Below are 15,927 nucleotides of genomic sequence, written 5' to 3'. Positions count from 1 at the left end.
CTATCGCTTTTAGAATTTGAAGTGGAGTAGACTTAGTTATGATAAATGTGCAGAAAGTTTCTTTGGTCTTAAAGCGTTGTATGATAAATGAACTTGAGTTTCGCCGCGAATTTATACAATTTTAAATGAAAATCGGTGTTGTTGTTGTTGTTTTTGCTTCTGTTTCACGTTTGTTGGATAGATATGCAATTTTTTTCCCCCATTGTTCCCGGTAAAGTTTCATATTCTGCTTCTTATTTAAGCGCCTTTTACTTAAAATAACTAACTAAATGCGGTGAACGCAATTGCGGTGCAATACAATTAATATATACCGTACGATGGGTGGTGGGTGGAATGTAAGAATTCATTAATTAAACTATCCTTGTACTTACATATCGTTTTTCAGAGAATTAATAATAAAATCAATCATAAATTTTCAAAATTTATTTATTGCATTCTCAGTTTATTATTACAACAAATTCCTTTATTTATTTATTAAGCTATTATTTCAAATAATCGTACACGTCAATGTGCACAATATGGTATAAATATAGTTATGCAAATGACTGATGATTGCATTGCACTGCTAATCACAATAATAACATTTAAGGTAAACACTAAAATCGAGTGCATTTTCAATTTTACAGATATTTTAAGCAATTTTCATACATTTTAATTACACACATTCATCTATAAAACACATTTTTGACATACGTGATAGCAAAGAGAGAGAGAGGCAGGGGGTAGGGGTGGGGATGGGACAAAGCAAGGATGATTGAAATTAAGAAGAAATTAAAAAAAAAAAAAAAAGAAAAGATTCTTCTTCTTCGTGTGAAACACAACACGTAAACATTAAATTTATTTTATTCATTTACTTACATTTTAATGAAAAATTAATTGTTTTCAATTTTATTTATTTATTTTCAATAGAGTAAGAAGGAAAAAATCTTACAAGCATATTTCACTTGCAATAATCAGCACTGATTGTTTAGATTATTCTTTATAGAATGCAATTTTTTTACTTTAACATTATTTAATTATTTTTTCCTTTAACTTTTAACTTAATATGTATGCCTTTTCAATAATAATACTAAAAGTAACAATTGAATTGAATGAACGATTAAGTGAATGTTTCGTTGACTCTCTAATACGACTAAAATCGGTGGCTGTGATGTTTATCTGAGCTCGCGCAATTTGTGCGATTCATTCCAGCAAATTTTCTGTTAGACGTCGACGGGTTGAAATCGTAATGCCAAGAACACCACCGCTTGCGTGACCATCTTCAGAGACTGTTTTTGAGGCAAAAAAAAAAAAAAAAAAAATAATAATAATAATTCGAAAAATGTAACATTTTCTTGTGATAGCAATTAATTTATATTGAAATGAAATGTAAAAGTCGGAAACTCTTATCTGAATTAAGCGGCCACGAATTGACGTACTTCAAGCCGTAGGTGTGAGACAGGTTCCGATATTTAAAGTTAATATCGCATTCTCACCATTCATTTCTTTTCTATTCACTACCGAAAGTTCGTAGTGTAAAATTTAAAATAATTGCTACTTCATTTATGTACGTATTGAGAGCTGAGGTGAGCTGAGATTTTGAATTTTCTTTTTACATATGTTCCGCACCTACCCGCTTATTGATACAATAATTTCGTGACTCTTCTCTACGCTTTTCATTCGCACCTATAGAGATGGAATTTGTACGTGTTGAAATCAAGATTCATACATTCAATATGTTCATTCTCTCTCTCTCTCTCTCTCTCTCTCTCTCTCTCTCTCTCTCTTTCTCTCTCTCTGTCTGTCTGTCTGAAGCTCAATACATTTCTATAATTAAAAATTTTCCTCTTCGCGTCAAACTCACTGCCAAATTGATACCGAGAGCTGATTCTATCCTGACTATTGCAATTTTTTCCATCTAAGCGACTTTTCACAATAGGTCATTATATGGGCAGTGGTCGACAAAGTGAACCTATTCGAATCATTTTCAAATTTCATTGAAACATATCAAGAATTGCGATCTGTAGCTTGAACACTAATTTACATGGACAGCTATCAGACGGACAGACAGGCTTAGATCAATTCAGATTTTGATTCTGTATCGATCGGTATAACGAATGGTGGATTCATCTAAAGCCCTTCTGCCTGCAACATACGACTGCATTAACTTAATATACCCTGTACCATAACTGATGTAGACTATAACGATGGATAAGAGTAAGTTGAACGAACATACGCCATCCTATCCGACACTTATGCTGACTAAATTGCACCGAAAGAAATGCTATAGTCTTACGTGTATAGAAATATTAATTAATAATTATTTAAATTTTATTAATAATTATAAATATATAAACTATTAAACCACTAAAAATAGAAAGAGCAAAAAAAATAATATAAATCACGAATTAAAGATATACATAAACAAATACTTGTCTAATTACATAGTAACACCTCCTACTGGTTGTTAAGCAAACTTATGTAATAATTGATTGCATGTAAATTGATTATGCATCATCATTTTAATTAATTAATTTCTCTATCTATGCAAGTACTTTTGAATGATGAACGCATCCAGACATTAAAAACGAAATGTAAATTGCAAAATGCAATAAAAGTTAAAAGTTAAAGATATAAACAAATAGTTCTTTAGTTACATAATAGCACCTTCTACTGCTTGTTAATTGCAGTTTCGTAAGAATTATTTGTGTATAGGTAGAACTATGCATCTTAATTTTAATTAATAGTTTACATTCTTTCTCTTTAGTCTGGTTCTCTCTTCCGTTTCTATAACTGGATGGTACACAAATATTGTCATTTCCTTTGTCTATCTATGCACGTACTCTCTAATGGTGGACGCGTTCAAATGTTACAAATAGAATGCAAATTTATATACATATGCGCATGTAATTGAAACAAGCGTTTCCGTTCGACGTTGGTTGTTGATGTTCAAAACACATTAGTAGCAGATAAAAAAACTAAAGCTTGGTAAATGTGTCAAATAATTTCGGTAATGAAGTTTGTGTACCGCGAAATCAATTTAATATCGAAAGTTCTAAAATCTATAGCATATATTACGCATAAACTATAAACTATTTCCGAAACACCAACGAAACACTGGACGTTGCAGATTTAAAACCTTTCGAATAGTTAGCTTGCTGATCATCGGCCAATTAAACCAAAACTATACGTTACATAATGAAGGCCAAAGTTTCACTTTAGCGTCAATTCGCCCGGCTTCATAAGGGTATGGGCCAACATAATTTTTGATAGCTTTGGCCTTAAACACAAAGAGCTTAAATTGTTTGCGGATGAATAATAATCGACACAAGATAATATTGATATTACGGTTTAAGGCAAGCGCACTCATGAACATCGGTCGTGAAACTGTTTCTCTTTGACAACTCCGTTTAGCGAGATTTACTGGGTGCAGCTAAAATCCAAAAATTTTTGGTTATGAAAAACTTTTTTTGCGTTCCGTTTACGCTTCACTGCGCGCTTCTGCTCTGTCCAGCTTGACCCATTTTCAATATCAACCTGGGTGCAGAAGTTTCTACCGAATTTGAAGCTGATATCTTCATTTTTGCAACCAGGAGTGTGCCAACAATACACATCACACGGACGAACAGACGGACAGACGCGGTTAAATCAACTCAGAGTTTCACGCTGATCAAGAATGTATATACTTTATAGGGTCACTGAAGCTTCCTTTTGGTTGCTGCATATATTATGGGAAAAAAAAAAAAAAAAAAAACGAGTATACCCCCATCTTACAGTGGTGGGTATAAAAATGACTTGTTATCTGTACGAGACGAATTTTCCTTCGTATGTCGATTGCTTTACGTAGCTGAGGATGAAAAATATTTTCAGAAATATTTTTTTTTACTTGAAACTTAGCTCTTTCCCATTTTCTTAAATTGCTTATTCAAATATTTTAATAACAGTTTTTGCATTCAAGTCAAGACAAAATTAAGTAAATATCATATATATTTAATTAAGAGCAGTGGTTCTTCTTCTTCTTCTTTTTTTGAAATGTCATTTTCAATATTTGCTCTGCAAGTTGTTATAATTGTTCATAGTGTTGAACACCCGCAGGATGCAAATGCATATATAATGAAAACCCGTAAGCAATAATAAATAAAAATGTGCTTTAAAATGCTTTGGATATGCTTTGGATGGATATGCCTTATGAAGCATCATTGTAGATATTTGTGACTGGAAGTAAATACGAAAGGCAAATAAATGATTAGCTAAGCTTTAGTCGACTCTTTGAGGGAAACTGAAAAAGACAAACTTTGAAATTAATTTTCTTATAAATGTTAAATATTATTGAATTTGATGGCCGAATGCATAGCATTGAAGCATCGAAGAGGATTGCTTTTAACCTTTGTTCTCTAAAATGTACTTGTTTTTCGCTTAGATTTTTTTTTTTTTTTTTTTTTTTTTTTTTTTTTCTTTGATATGGCAATGTCTCCTTTTCGCATACTCCGGTGAGGGACAGAGAGAAATGAGCAAAAAGAAAGAAAGAAGGTGAGAAGATGGCCGTAGCCGAGCAGATGTGGGCCTAATCAACAAGTGTTATGCTTACATCGACTGAGCATTCACTGCCGCTACGATCAAAATTAAACTCTAACGCACTGAGATTTGAACCCGGGAACGGGCTCACTTGGTAGTCGCGATTCTTACCTACTCAGCCAAACAAAAAAAAAAAAACGAATATATATATATATATATATATATATTTTTTTTTTTTATTAAAATACATTATCTTCGTTGAGGCTGTCGTTGAAGATTAATGATAACGAGTGTAACTGATTTTCGCTGAAAATTCATTTTAACGAGCATCAGGTTCAAGAATATGAATCTTCTGCTTACACTTAATACATTATCGGATGTCGTCTGGCATCCACATGGGGAAAGACATGCAATTTTTTATGCAATGTGTTGTTAGGGTACTGGTATATAACGGCTGCAATATTCCTTCGAAACATTCGAAGCCTTTGATAACATATTCATAGGTTCACCTTTCAGAAGGAAAACACCAATTAATTGATTAACGTTTGCTGTCGAAAACTTCTTATTAGTAAGAGACAACTTGAATGAAAACAATTCTGGAGTGTTTGCAAATATTATTGAAAGGGCAATTCTATCTTGTTTAGCGCGCCCGCTACTGATAGGCTGAAAACTCCAAAAGAAAAAATTAAAAAAGGGGTCAGATGCTATCAAAGATCTCAGCCCTATATTATATTGTCTCGGTAGATAAATTGTTGGCGAAAACCGAGTAAACTTTAAATGCAAAACAGGTAGATTTTCGTAAACGGATTAAAGCAATTAAATGATTGATCGTCACTGTCCATGTTGTATTCGCCATCGTTATGCTATCAACATTCGCTATCGTTTATGATGTTTTCTTTGTACACTGCCCCTATGCACTTATGGGCATGCAGTACATTTTTGCCTTTTTGGAAATGAAACACACATATAGTGTTTGTGACGAAAAAGGCTTATGAAAATAGTCAGCGGCACGCATTTTGACAGCCGTCATTTTCGCTTCTGAAGACACGTTTGCGGGCTGGTCAACCAAATTTTTGATAAGATGATAAAGATCGGTAGAATATAGTTGCGGAGCTACGCAAATATTTCGTAAGATGACAAAAATGAAGAGAAGTTGGCTGGGAAGATTTCATGCATCCACCATATAGTATATAGTATAGAGGCTTGTCAATATCATTTGTGTTGCTTTTTTGCCCACAAATCTTAGTAGTTCTACAGTGATGGCGTTATTAACAAGTTACCCGAGAAATTGTTTGCTCAAAATGGAACAAATTTAGTTTAAGTTACTTGATTTAAAATGCAGTTTGGGCGATATCGATGAACATTTTCTTAAAATATGACCAAGTAAGTACATGACATATCATACGTCTGATGTGAGCAGTGCCAGCATATCTTTAACATGAACTTCATAATCGGTTTGGATATATTTTTATACTCATCACCGAAAGATTAGGGGTATATTCATTTTGTTAAAACGTTTGCAACGCCCAGAAGGTAGCATCAGAGACTCCACAACGTATATATATTCTTGATCAGCATCAAATTTTAAATCGAATTAAGCAGGTTCGTCTCTCCACCGGATCGTCTGTTCGTTTGTGTAATGTCTGTTGTAAATATTCTTCTGGAATACTGGAAGTTCTTGGACGCATATTGGTATTGAAAATGGGCCAAATCGGTCGACGAACACGCCCACAGCACCACGTAAGCTGAGAGCACTTCTGTTTTTCAAAGGGAAACAAAAATTGTTTTTTTGCTCATTACTCATAAACTATTGCAAATAAATGTAAAAAAATGTGAACATATTTTCTATGGGCGATGCTGTAGCATTTGTGCACAAAAATGGAAAAAATTGTCACGCCTACCGAATGTTATAGTGTATCAAAATTTAATTGTTTTTTCAATACCTTTATGACGCGTAGAAACAAGCTTGACAAACCCTATAAAGTATATAAATTCATGGCCAATCTCAAATCTTGAATGCATTTAAACATGTCCGCCTGTTCATCTGGCCATCTGTCTGTTTACGTAACTTTCCAGCATATGTCGTAAACATGTTCCCTTTAGCGACAATGAATATATTGCCTACATACTTCCAAAGGATTTTGAATTAACCCAAACTTTTCCAAGGACATGCCTACAACACCCATACGTGCCTCTACGACGAAAATTTTTTTTTTTTAAAATAGAAGAAATCAACTGCGCTCACTCCATATTTTAGAGTATAAGAATTTTGTTATTTTACTTCTTTTGCCTTTGTTTGGGGTAAATGGTGATTGGAATAAAAAAGATACGGTCCCAACCGAAGTTGATTTTCTGAAAGTCGTTAAAATTGCATCTTAGTTACTACTAATCTGTATGCCGAGCTGATTACATCCACGTATGTATTGGTTGGATTCGAGAAGAGATCTGATTTGGCCGTAAGCCCCTTCAGAATAGCTTTTGAAAAGTCGAGATTTGTAAATTACTGAATAGTTCTTATGTGAAAGATCCCTTAAACTATATAGAGGTCTGTATCGCGAGACTTATTACGGCTTGCATTTTCTATTCGCTCCAACGAGTAGTGTTCTTTGAGCGATACCGCGTAACATCTACCACGCATATGGAACCAGGCTGTTATTATCATATTAACATACCACAAAATAACACGAGCCATGAAACTAAGGACGTTGAACTTTAATAAAAAAAGTTTATTTGACAAAGTTCTTGAAAACTTTTGTCGATACAAAACAGTTAAACAAGGAATGCAAATGCATTGATAAAATTAAGTAGCCCTCCGATATTAATTATAAAAATCTTATTGAAGTTGTAATGTGTTTAATTTCACTCCGCTTAAATACATTTTAACAGTACATACTGGATTGAAAAGTTTTATTAACTATGATTATAATGAGGAATGTTCCTTGCATGTAGCAGCTGCACTCAAGATAATGTAAATGCAGTAAGAATACAATGCTCTTACGCTTAATCATTTTAAATTAAAACAGAATAGTAACACTGTAGTCGGTCAAGGGCGACCGTTAGATACCCTAAACCAATAAGCCTAGTAGAGGTTGAGTAATAACGCGCCAAAAATTATGCGTTATTTCTAAACCCTTTATGAAGGCCCCCATATTGGAGGATGCCTAAAACATCGAACGACGTGATCCAAATTCACCAAAGCTAATTTAATTTCTAAAAATTTCATTATTTTTTCAGTTGCCGTCAAAAAAAAAAAAACTAGAAATTAGAGTTTCTGCCCGTGTAAGGGCGTTGCTTTCATAAAATCCCCCATATATGGTAGAGTCTAAAAAAGAAAAAGATGTGTTTCAAATAACCTATCGTTAATTTTTTTTGCCTAATTGACACTATGCACTAATTTTCATCATAAAATATTAGAAAATTAAACCTTTTTTTTTTTAAGCGGTTACTATTCTATACGCCACTTGAGAAAGCTTTTATGAGGATCGGGGTCCAGGGAATCGATCGAGATGGTTCAAATTTCGTTCACTGAAGTTTTTTTATCAAATTGTTATAATTAATTAAAAATGCGTCATAAAACATTAGCAGTTAGGCCTTTTTGTCGTGCAAGGGTTAAATTTTCTTGAAAATTATTGCAGAGTTGTCCATAAAATAGAATTATGTGGTCCAAATTCGGGAAGGTTGGTTAATTTGTCAATTTACTGCCACGAATTAATATTTCTCATGAATTATTAAAAATTATATCTTTTTATAATGTGAAGATTCACTTTCCGTGAGAATGATTATATAAGAGGGGCTTCCATAGCCGGAAAAAATTTTTCATATCAATTTAGAATGTCGTAATACCATTACTCGGCGAATGTTAGGGGAGAGTTTTAAAAATAGTAATTGTTGTTTTTAAAATAAGGCGCTCTATGGGGAGTAATCGTCGAACCATTCCAGTGTATCAAACTTCATTAAAATGTCACAGCAGAAAGTACAGAAATTTATCGATAGACATCAGATGGACAGACAAGCTGAAATTAAGAAGCCCTCTGTGAATCGATCGTCCGCATAAACTTAATAAATTCTGTATTAGCCTACTACTAGTGGTGTAGGGTATGAAGACAGCATGCGTTGTATTCCAATATTTATTCCCGCACTTATTTTATTTCATCAATTATTTGATAAGTGTGTTGTGCTCGAGTGCACTACATTAATATGTCTCTCTGTTAATGAAATTCTCTGTAAATTGCATATTATATAATGCACAGAAATGCACAGATAAACGGATAAAGAAAAAAAAAAATATATATATATATATATACTTACCATATCAGGTATGCTAAATTGATTTGAAATGTTTGTAACGCCTATAAATAATAGGCTCGTCCAACGAGAATTGTGAAATCGATATAGTCATGTCCGTGTGCCGTTTGTCCATCTAATAAAATCACGATTACGATTTTAAATCGGAGGCTGAAAGGAAAGATTAATTATCAAATATTATCTTTCGTGTCAGAGAATCGAAATTTTGTGTTGTATCCGCAATAATGCTTTCAAACTATGTATAAATAAGAGAATGAAGACTTGGGCTATAATGTGCTGCATAAAGTGCATAAAACAATATGATTAAGTTATGTATCCTTAGTTCTTAAATTATCTTAAATTAATGGGAAAATTAAATTATATATATGTACATAAAGTTGGGCGCAAACTATTCGACATAATAAGGTATAAAGAATTTTTGATCCCAAATTAAACATTTCCCATTAACATAGATACAATCAGCGCAATCCTTTATGATTTCGATCGATTTCCTTCCTGCAAGACGATTTATCATGACCTTCAATACACGCTTCACTTTTCACAATGCCATCACAATTTAATTCAAGTCAGACTTGTTGGCTAAAAATAGTCGCTAGGGCGCGAACTTGTATACGAGTATGATCGTCTAAAAGCGATTAACTATGATAATCGCATCTACGAGAAGTGAGCCTTTTTTAATGGCTAATCAACTGAATCAAATTAGGAAACCGCGAGTCTATACTTTTCAAATCAATCTCGTATATGAACAAAAAGTATGCCTTTACATGGACACGTGGTACAATTTTTAGCTCTCTATTCTGCAAATAAGTAAAGAATTTTATGACACGAAATAGTTTAGACGATATATATTGATCGGCCTTGTAAAACTCTAATGCTTACTCTCGTTGGCATACATAAAAAAAGTATTGTCGTTTCCGATTCTGCTCTGCTATCTCACCACAGTTCTGATGCTGCACCTCTTGGTGAGCTTCTTTACAAAGATCATCTTCCCAGCCGCCTTTTTATATCAATGGCTTTATGAATAAACTAAGAAATGTCGATTTTATTGGGAAGCCGTAGCTTATTTAAGAGATATTTCTACATACTATGTTAAGGTGAAGATTTGTGCTACTAGTATTATCGGTTCTTATTCCTTTGAGAATGAATACACAGCCCTTTTTTGTGGCCTGAATGCGAAGATGGTGTGATCCAAAATAATACCTTGTTTCGACAATATGAGGCTACGTAGTATAGAGTATGTCAAACGGTGATTTTATTGCATGATAGTTTTGGTGGCGCAATATTTTTAAAAAATTCTAATACCGAAAGGTCCCTTAAGAACTCCGCCTTAACATCTTTAAGCTATTTTGTCAGAGCTCATTTTAATTGCTTAGTCGCCACAAAGCTGTAGCTTGTAATCCATAATAAATGTCGCTTTAAAATTTAGCGCAAGTATTCATCAGGGAAGAAAAGTGGTCCGATGCGAACTATTTTCAATAGCTCTTGTGTTTGGGTCCAAAAACGTGAGCATATCAAATTTTATGAAAATATCCCAAAAATTTGAAACCTATGGATTGAGCACGAGAGTCCGGATAACAGATATATAATCTTAGACCGATTCAGAAATGAATTTTGGCTGATGGATCTATCGCGAGGCCTTCGCGGTATTGCATATCTCCGCGCAAACTCAATGTACTCTTGCAATGCAAGTGGCGTAGAGCATAAAAACATTCCTTGTAGAGACGACCGTCGTTACTATAGAAAATATTTCTAAAAATTTCTTATGTAATTACTCGAAACAGTGGCTATCAAACATGTATCCCAGGATGGAAAAAGACTTTTTTTTATTTATTTTTAATACTATATGTGCATAGCCTGCGAGAACTCCTGATCAATGCAATTATAAATGCTTTTGTTTTTTTTTTTTCATACACTGTTGAGTAGGTTAGTAACTCTCGTACCGGTCTGAGATTTCGTAATGTTGCATACGCAACGACAAATTTAATATATGGTAACATTTGTCTCGAATAATGAATAGGAAAGCTTTTCCGAGTAAATATTTGATATTAAAAATCGTAGCATTTTTTTTGATCCGCCTAATGCAGTATACCGTACGATGTTACATGCATCACTTGTGCGCATACCATAAACCAATTTTTTTTTTTTTTTTTTTTAATGCACTTTTAATGTTGTGTGTGTATTCTACGAATACCAATCAGCTCGTTTCTTCTATATGAATATGGATGGAGGAAACAATTTAATATCCTTTCGTATGTGACATTTAAATCATTCCATAATACGTAATGTTGACATGTAACAATGTTAAGGAAAAATCAACTTGGACACGTGAGTTCACGTATGTTTGATATAATTTTTCTATGTTTGGAATGCCATGTCTCCTATACATGTGGACGTGATGGCTATGGTCACGGAAGGATTACTGATAGAGAGGAAAGTAAGAAGGCAACGGCATTTGTGTACCATAGACTTAAAAGTAGAAACATCGGATCTGATAAGGGGGACCGCTATCGCTGGTCGATTCGACAAAATTCAGTTAAAGACCGAAAAATCGTAATAGAGTATTGTGAGGTACAGCAGCGCCTTGGAAAAACCAAGCAGTTCTATTGGAGGAATTAATTGTTGCACAAATCTCTCTTATTTTCTCTTCTCATATCTGATCAGTCATTCAAAGAGAATTCGAAAAAGTTCCTCATATATGTGGTCGTGGTGGAGATTATTTATTATTATGTTATGTCCGTCTTAGTTTTGTCACCTTGCAGTTTAATAAATGCAATCAACACAGGTAGAGTTCGAGTAACAAGACTAGACTTAGAGTTGCCTGAGACTTGACGGATCGCTACGAAAGGCAAAACTCGTACGGTTTATATGGTGGCACTTTGCTCCGTTAAAGGTTGCAATATCGTATTTGTATGTGTGCCAGATAACAAATATGTTAAACTATTGTTAGGATTATTCGGTTTTAAAGGAATTCATCGAGGCATTTATTTAACCCAGTAAACGATGTTCTACGTGCTAAGTGAATTTAAAGACTTGAACTGAACTCTTTGATCAAATCTGATTTGTAATATTATGAAATGGTTTTATGTGAAGGTTAAATTTTTTAAGGTCGTTTATATAATAACTTTACTATTACTTTCTATTTTAAATATGGCAATATAATGCTATTAGTTTGTGTAATAATAATAATTTAATGTTACAGTGTTGTTTACCTGATAATTGGGTAGTACCTTCGCGTTGCGATCCTGATACTCGTCTAAACATAACGAGCACAGCTTTGCTAGAAACAAAGTTAAGAAAATCACCAAAGTTAGATCAAAGTTTCTGTAGAAGTTAATTGAAAAGTAAACAAAATAATAAAGGTCGTCCTTCAAATCGTCAAATTAACAAAAATAAAAAGGAAGCGAAAAATTTTATTCGACTAAGGGCGTATTTCCTGTGCCCAATGCCCGCTATTTGTTATTTGTCTATGACTAACTATTGAAAGCATGCCTCCTAAATGTGAAGGTCGAAAAGAAGGGCGGACAGAAAGAGAGAAAGATATGGCGTGGCCGGAGGAGAAGCCTAGAAGATCAAGCCCGAATATCGGTGAGTGTCGCTTGCTAGAAACACACGCCAATCTCCCAAATAAAGTATTATCTCTTGCATTGAGGACTGAACTCGGGTAGGCCGACATGATAACCACTTGGGTGTGCGGTAGTCATTAGGTATTTTAAGCATTTTTGTAGAGGTATAAGATAGCTTTTGAAATATGCACAATTTTTATTCTTCTTCTTTATAACAAAATGAACTAAAACAGTTTGGAAACAGTTCTCATCTTCTATTGTGCTTGGATGGCACCATTCGGATCCTTGCAACAAGTTCCAATTGGAAACCGATAGTTTCATTTTTGCGATCAATAGAACGTTTGTCACAGACATTGTGAGAAACAGATAGGTCTGTCTCTAAGGTCTCTAAGGTCTCTAAAACGCCTTTTTGACTTCACCCATATTCTTACACCTACAGATTATGAAAATCAATGAATAGTCCAGCTGTTCAGCATAGAGTTCGTAATGATATCGATATTTTTAGTGCGTGACTGTTTCTGGAACAAAGCGTCCTATATGAAAGATTGTGGGCGTATTTCTTCATAGCCATAAGGGCATCAAGAATTGTGTATGCTTTTAATAATTGCATATCCATAAAATTATGCCTTCAAATTGTGCAATTAAAATTTTTGAAAACGCAGCCTCTTTATGATTTATGACGAGCTTTATACGGAGCTGTAACGTTACGAGAATATATTAAAATCTGCTATTGATATATGTTCAAATTCTGATCAATTTTTTTTTTTGGACCAATCATTTAGAGAATTTGCCGTATTTGCGTAACATGATGACGGTTAGGATAATGAATGTGACGACAGGGAAATGAGAAAAAAATGTTTAATGCAATTGATTGGCTTGGATTAATATAACTTACCGAAAATTTTGCCCACTAACACAATATAGAACGAAGTTAATCCCAAAATTTGTTATAAATAACAAATGAAATATATATTGTAATACAACAGTGGCTTTTTCATTTTTTGAGGATTGAGTCTAAAATTAAAAAATAAAAATCGAGAAAAAGAATGAAACTAAGAAATATGAAGAGTATACGATAAAAAATGTGCTAATAAATAAATAAATGAAAGCACGGTTATGTATAATTTTTTCTTTGTAATCGTTGCAGTATCCAAAATGCATATCAATAAAATTTTACTTAAGCTTTGCTTATTGCAAGTTTATTTGTGGTGCATTTGTGGTGCAATCATCCATCTTCGCAGCAGCTTTCTTACCTCCATGTAAATATTTATTATTCGAAGCTACGGTAACGTGGCAAAGGTCCACCAATCAATCGATCGACTTTGCTCGAATTCGTAAAAATTCGTACTTATTTATTCGAGAGTTGCTGCCACACTCTGAGGAAACGTCTTGTCCGCCAATCATTTATCTGCGCAAATTTTTCCCTTTATTCATGATACACGCTCACGCTGATCTTTTACTCCTTCTTTCTCCGCCCTTCTAATGAAAATCGTTTTGAACCATTATCGCGTTTGCATGTATAGAAGTACGTGTAAGTTAAGTTATTATAAAAGGACAAAAAGAAATTAGATTGTCTGCTGCGGCCTTGTTTCATAGCTAGCCTTTTGAGATCAAATGACGGTAGATTTGAATTTTACAGATATATTCGTCACATTGCGCACCCAGTCCGATCGCACGACCTCATTTGGGTACAGCAAGCCATTTTTTTTTTTTTTTTTTTTTTTCTTTTTTGTGAAGATTTCAAAGGAAGGATCACATCCAGGCATTTATTATTGAATATTAAATTTTTTTTTTCTTTGTTTTTCAAGCCGGTATACAATCATTCGCAACTTGATGTTTTGTACCTTGTCTGTTTTTTTTTTTTTTTTTTTTGTGAATTGTTTTAAGCAAACAACACACGGTTTAAATTAAGTTACTTAGGAAAATGTTCGATGGGAAAATCAGAAGGAATTAGTGTTGCTGCTAGCAACGTTTTTTTTTTTTTTTTTTTTTCTGTTAAGCACCATCCAAATCGATTGATGTGTTCGTCGACAACCAATGAATATCCTAATGTATAATGTATAAAAGAACGTTCGCAGCAGTTTTCCATCAAAATTCAATCAAATATTTTTTGCATTTCAAATGAACTTAAGAAATATATGCCGTCAATGGAAAACTTCTAGAATTTCTGCATAAAAACAACTGACGCAAGTCATATTTACGAGTCTCCATTAAGAGAGTTTTGTAGAGAGCGGAACAAATTGCAATCGAACGAGTAAAGTTCAAGCTGTGCGGTGGATACATCAAAACTTTCCATTCAAGATTCCCATGGTGTGTGCATCGTTGTTATGCAAGATCGGGTGCTTTACTTAAATAGCGAACGTGTTGAGAGTAGATAAGGGACGTCTGGCAAGTTTGGTAATGTTCATCATGTACAAGCTCTTTTAAATTTCAACAAATACAAAGTATTACTTTTCACGGAATCAATGCGAGCTCTGAACGCTATTTGTGTAGCTTCATCTATCTTTGATCATTTGACATATTATGATCATATGTAACCTATCAGGAATCCTTTTAAAAATAGTACGACGCGAAAATGAAAGTTCGATTCATTAAGCTTAACTCTGTTGATTGAGGCGGCTGTAGGCACGTGGTTCAAAACTGAGTTTTAAGTTAACGATGTGTGAACGTAAATTATTCCTCTTCACCCAAGCGGATGTAGTTGCCATCGAATATTCCAGAGGTTACGTTTCTGTATTACACACCTAAAGGGCTATCTTTGGTTTGAACGGAACTCAACTCCTGGGAACCTACCTATGATGGAGCACTTTTCTTCATTCCGCACTAGTCTAACTTATTCTCGCTTCTTATCAATCAAAATCTCTCTTATCATCGTTTAATTAGCCGGCATTGATAAAAATCGATATCGAATTTGATTTGTCATTAAAATTTTATCATATTTAATTATAATTATAATTTTATTACATTTCCTGCTATTCCAGGATAATTGCTTCATTTCCTCATGTTTTCATTATAAACACTATTATGCACATCATTTATAGTACAAGTACGTCTCGGAGTTTGCGGGATCGACTTTCCCCGATTGCTATTAAAGGTAAAGCCGTCAACGGGAGATCCAATGTCATTGGCTACGCTTTGCCAATGTGTTAGTCACGTGTATGTTTCGTTTGAACTATATGCGTATGTGTGTGATTTCATACCAGCATAGAAAATATTCATATGCGGTTTTGCTTCTGCTTATGCATTTTATTAAAATTATGCAGCGAAACGCTTACGCTTACGCTTACATAAGGTCGTGCATATGCTTAAATACATTTATGGCAAAGTTTGCTATTCACTATTCTTGTGTGTCCGTTTCTATCATTCGATAATGTGGTAGATAGCCCGCGCTGCGCGAGTTACTTCAATTATCCAAATTACAACTTGATGATGCAGAGCGGCTCTACATGGCAGATGATGCATGGTCACATGGAAGCCTCTGTTCAACAGGATTCGTTTTTTTAGCCCTAGTACACTAAACACACACACACACACACACACACACACACACACACACACACACACA

At 34.0% G+C, this 15,927-nt stretch overlaps 2 protein-coding genes across 8 annotated transcripts in view; one reads left to right on the top strand and one right to left on the bottom strand.

The window, feature by feature from the left end:
• Positions 1-15,927, top strand: part of LOC119631536 (protein furry) — a 110,912-nt gene that overhangs the window by 45,204 nt on the left and 49,781 nt on the right. The window lies entirely within an intron of this gene.
• Positions 896-15,927, bottom strand: part of LOC119631537 — a 31,937-nt gene continuing 16,905 nt past the window's right edge. Inside the window, exons 5-8 of the mRNA XM_038023846.1 lie at positions 13,258-13,376; positions 12,009-12,076; positions 8,803-8,949; positions 896-1,268 (exon numbers count right to left, since the gene is read on the bottom strand). Of these exons, the coding sequence (XP_037879774.1) occupies positions 8,930-8,949; positions 12,009-12,076; positions 13,258-13,376 (207 nt within the window). The 3' untranslated portion in view covers positions 896-1,268; positions 8,803-8,929. The remainder of the gene's footprint in view (positions 1,269-8,802; positions 8,950-12,008; positions 12,077-13,257; positions 13,377-15,927) is intronic.

Source organism: Glossina fuscipes, unplaced genomic scaffold (assembly GCF_014805625.2).
Source record: "Glossina fuscipes isolate IAEA_lab_2018 unplaced genomic scaffold, Yale_Gfus_2 1, whole genome shotgun sequence".
Classification (NCBI taxonomy): Eukaryota; Metazoa; Arthropoda; class Insecta; order Diptera; family Glossinidae; genus Glossina; species Glossina fuscipes.
Note: the sequence above shows the minus strand (reverse complement) of the source record. Positions and strands in the feature narration are given on the sequence as shown.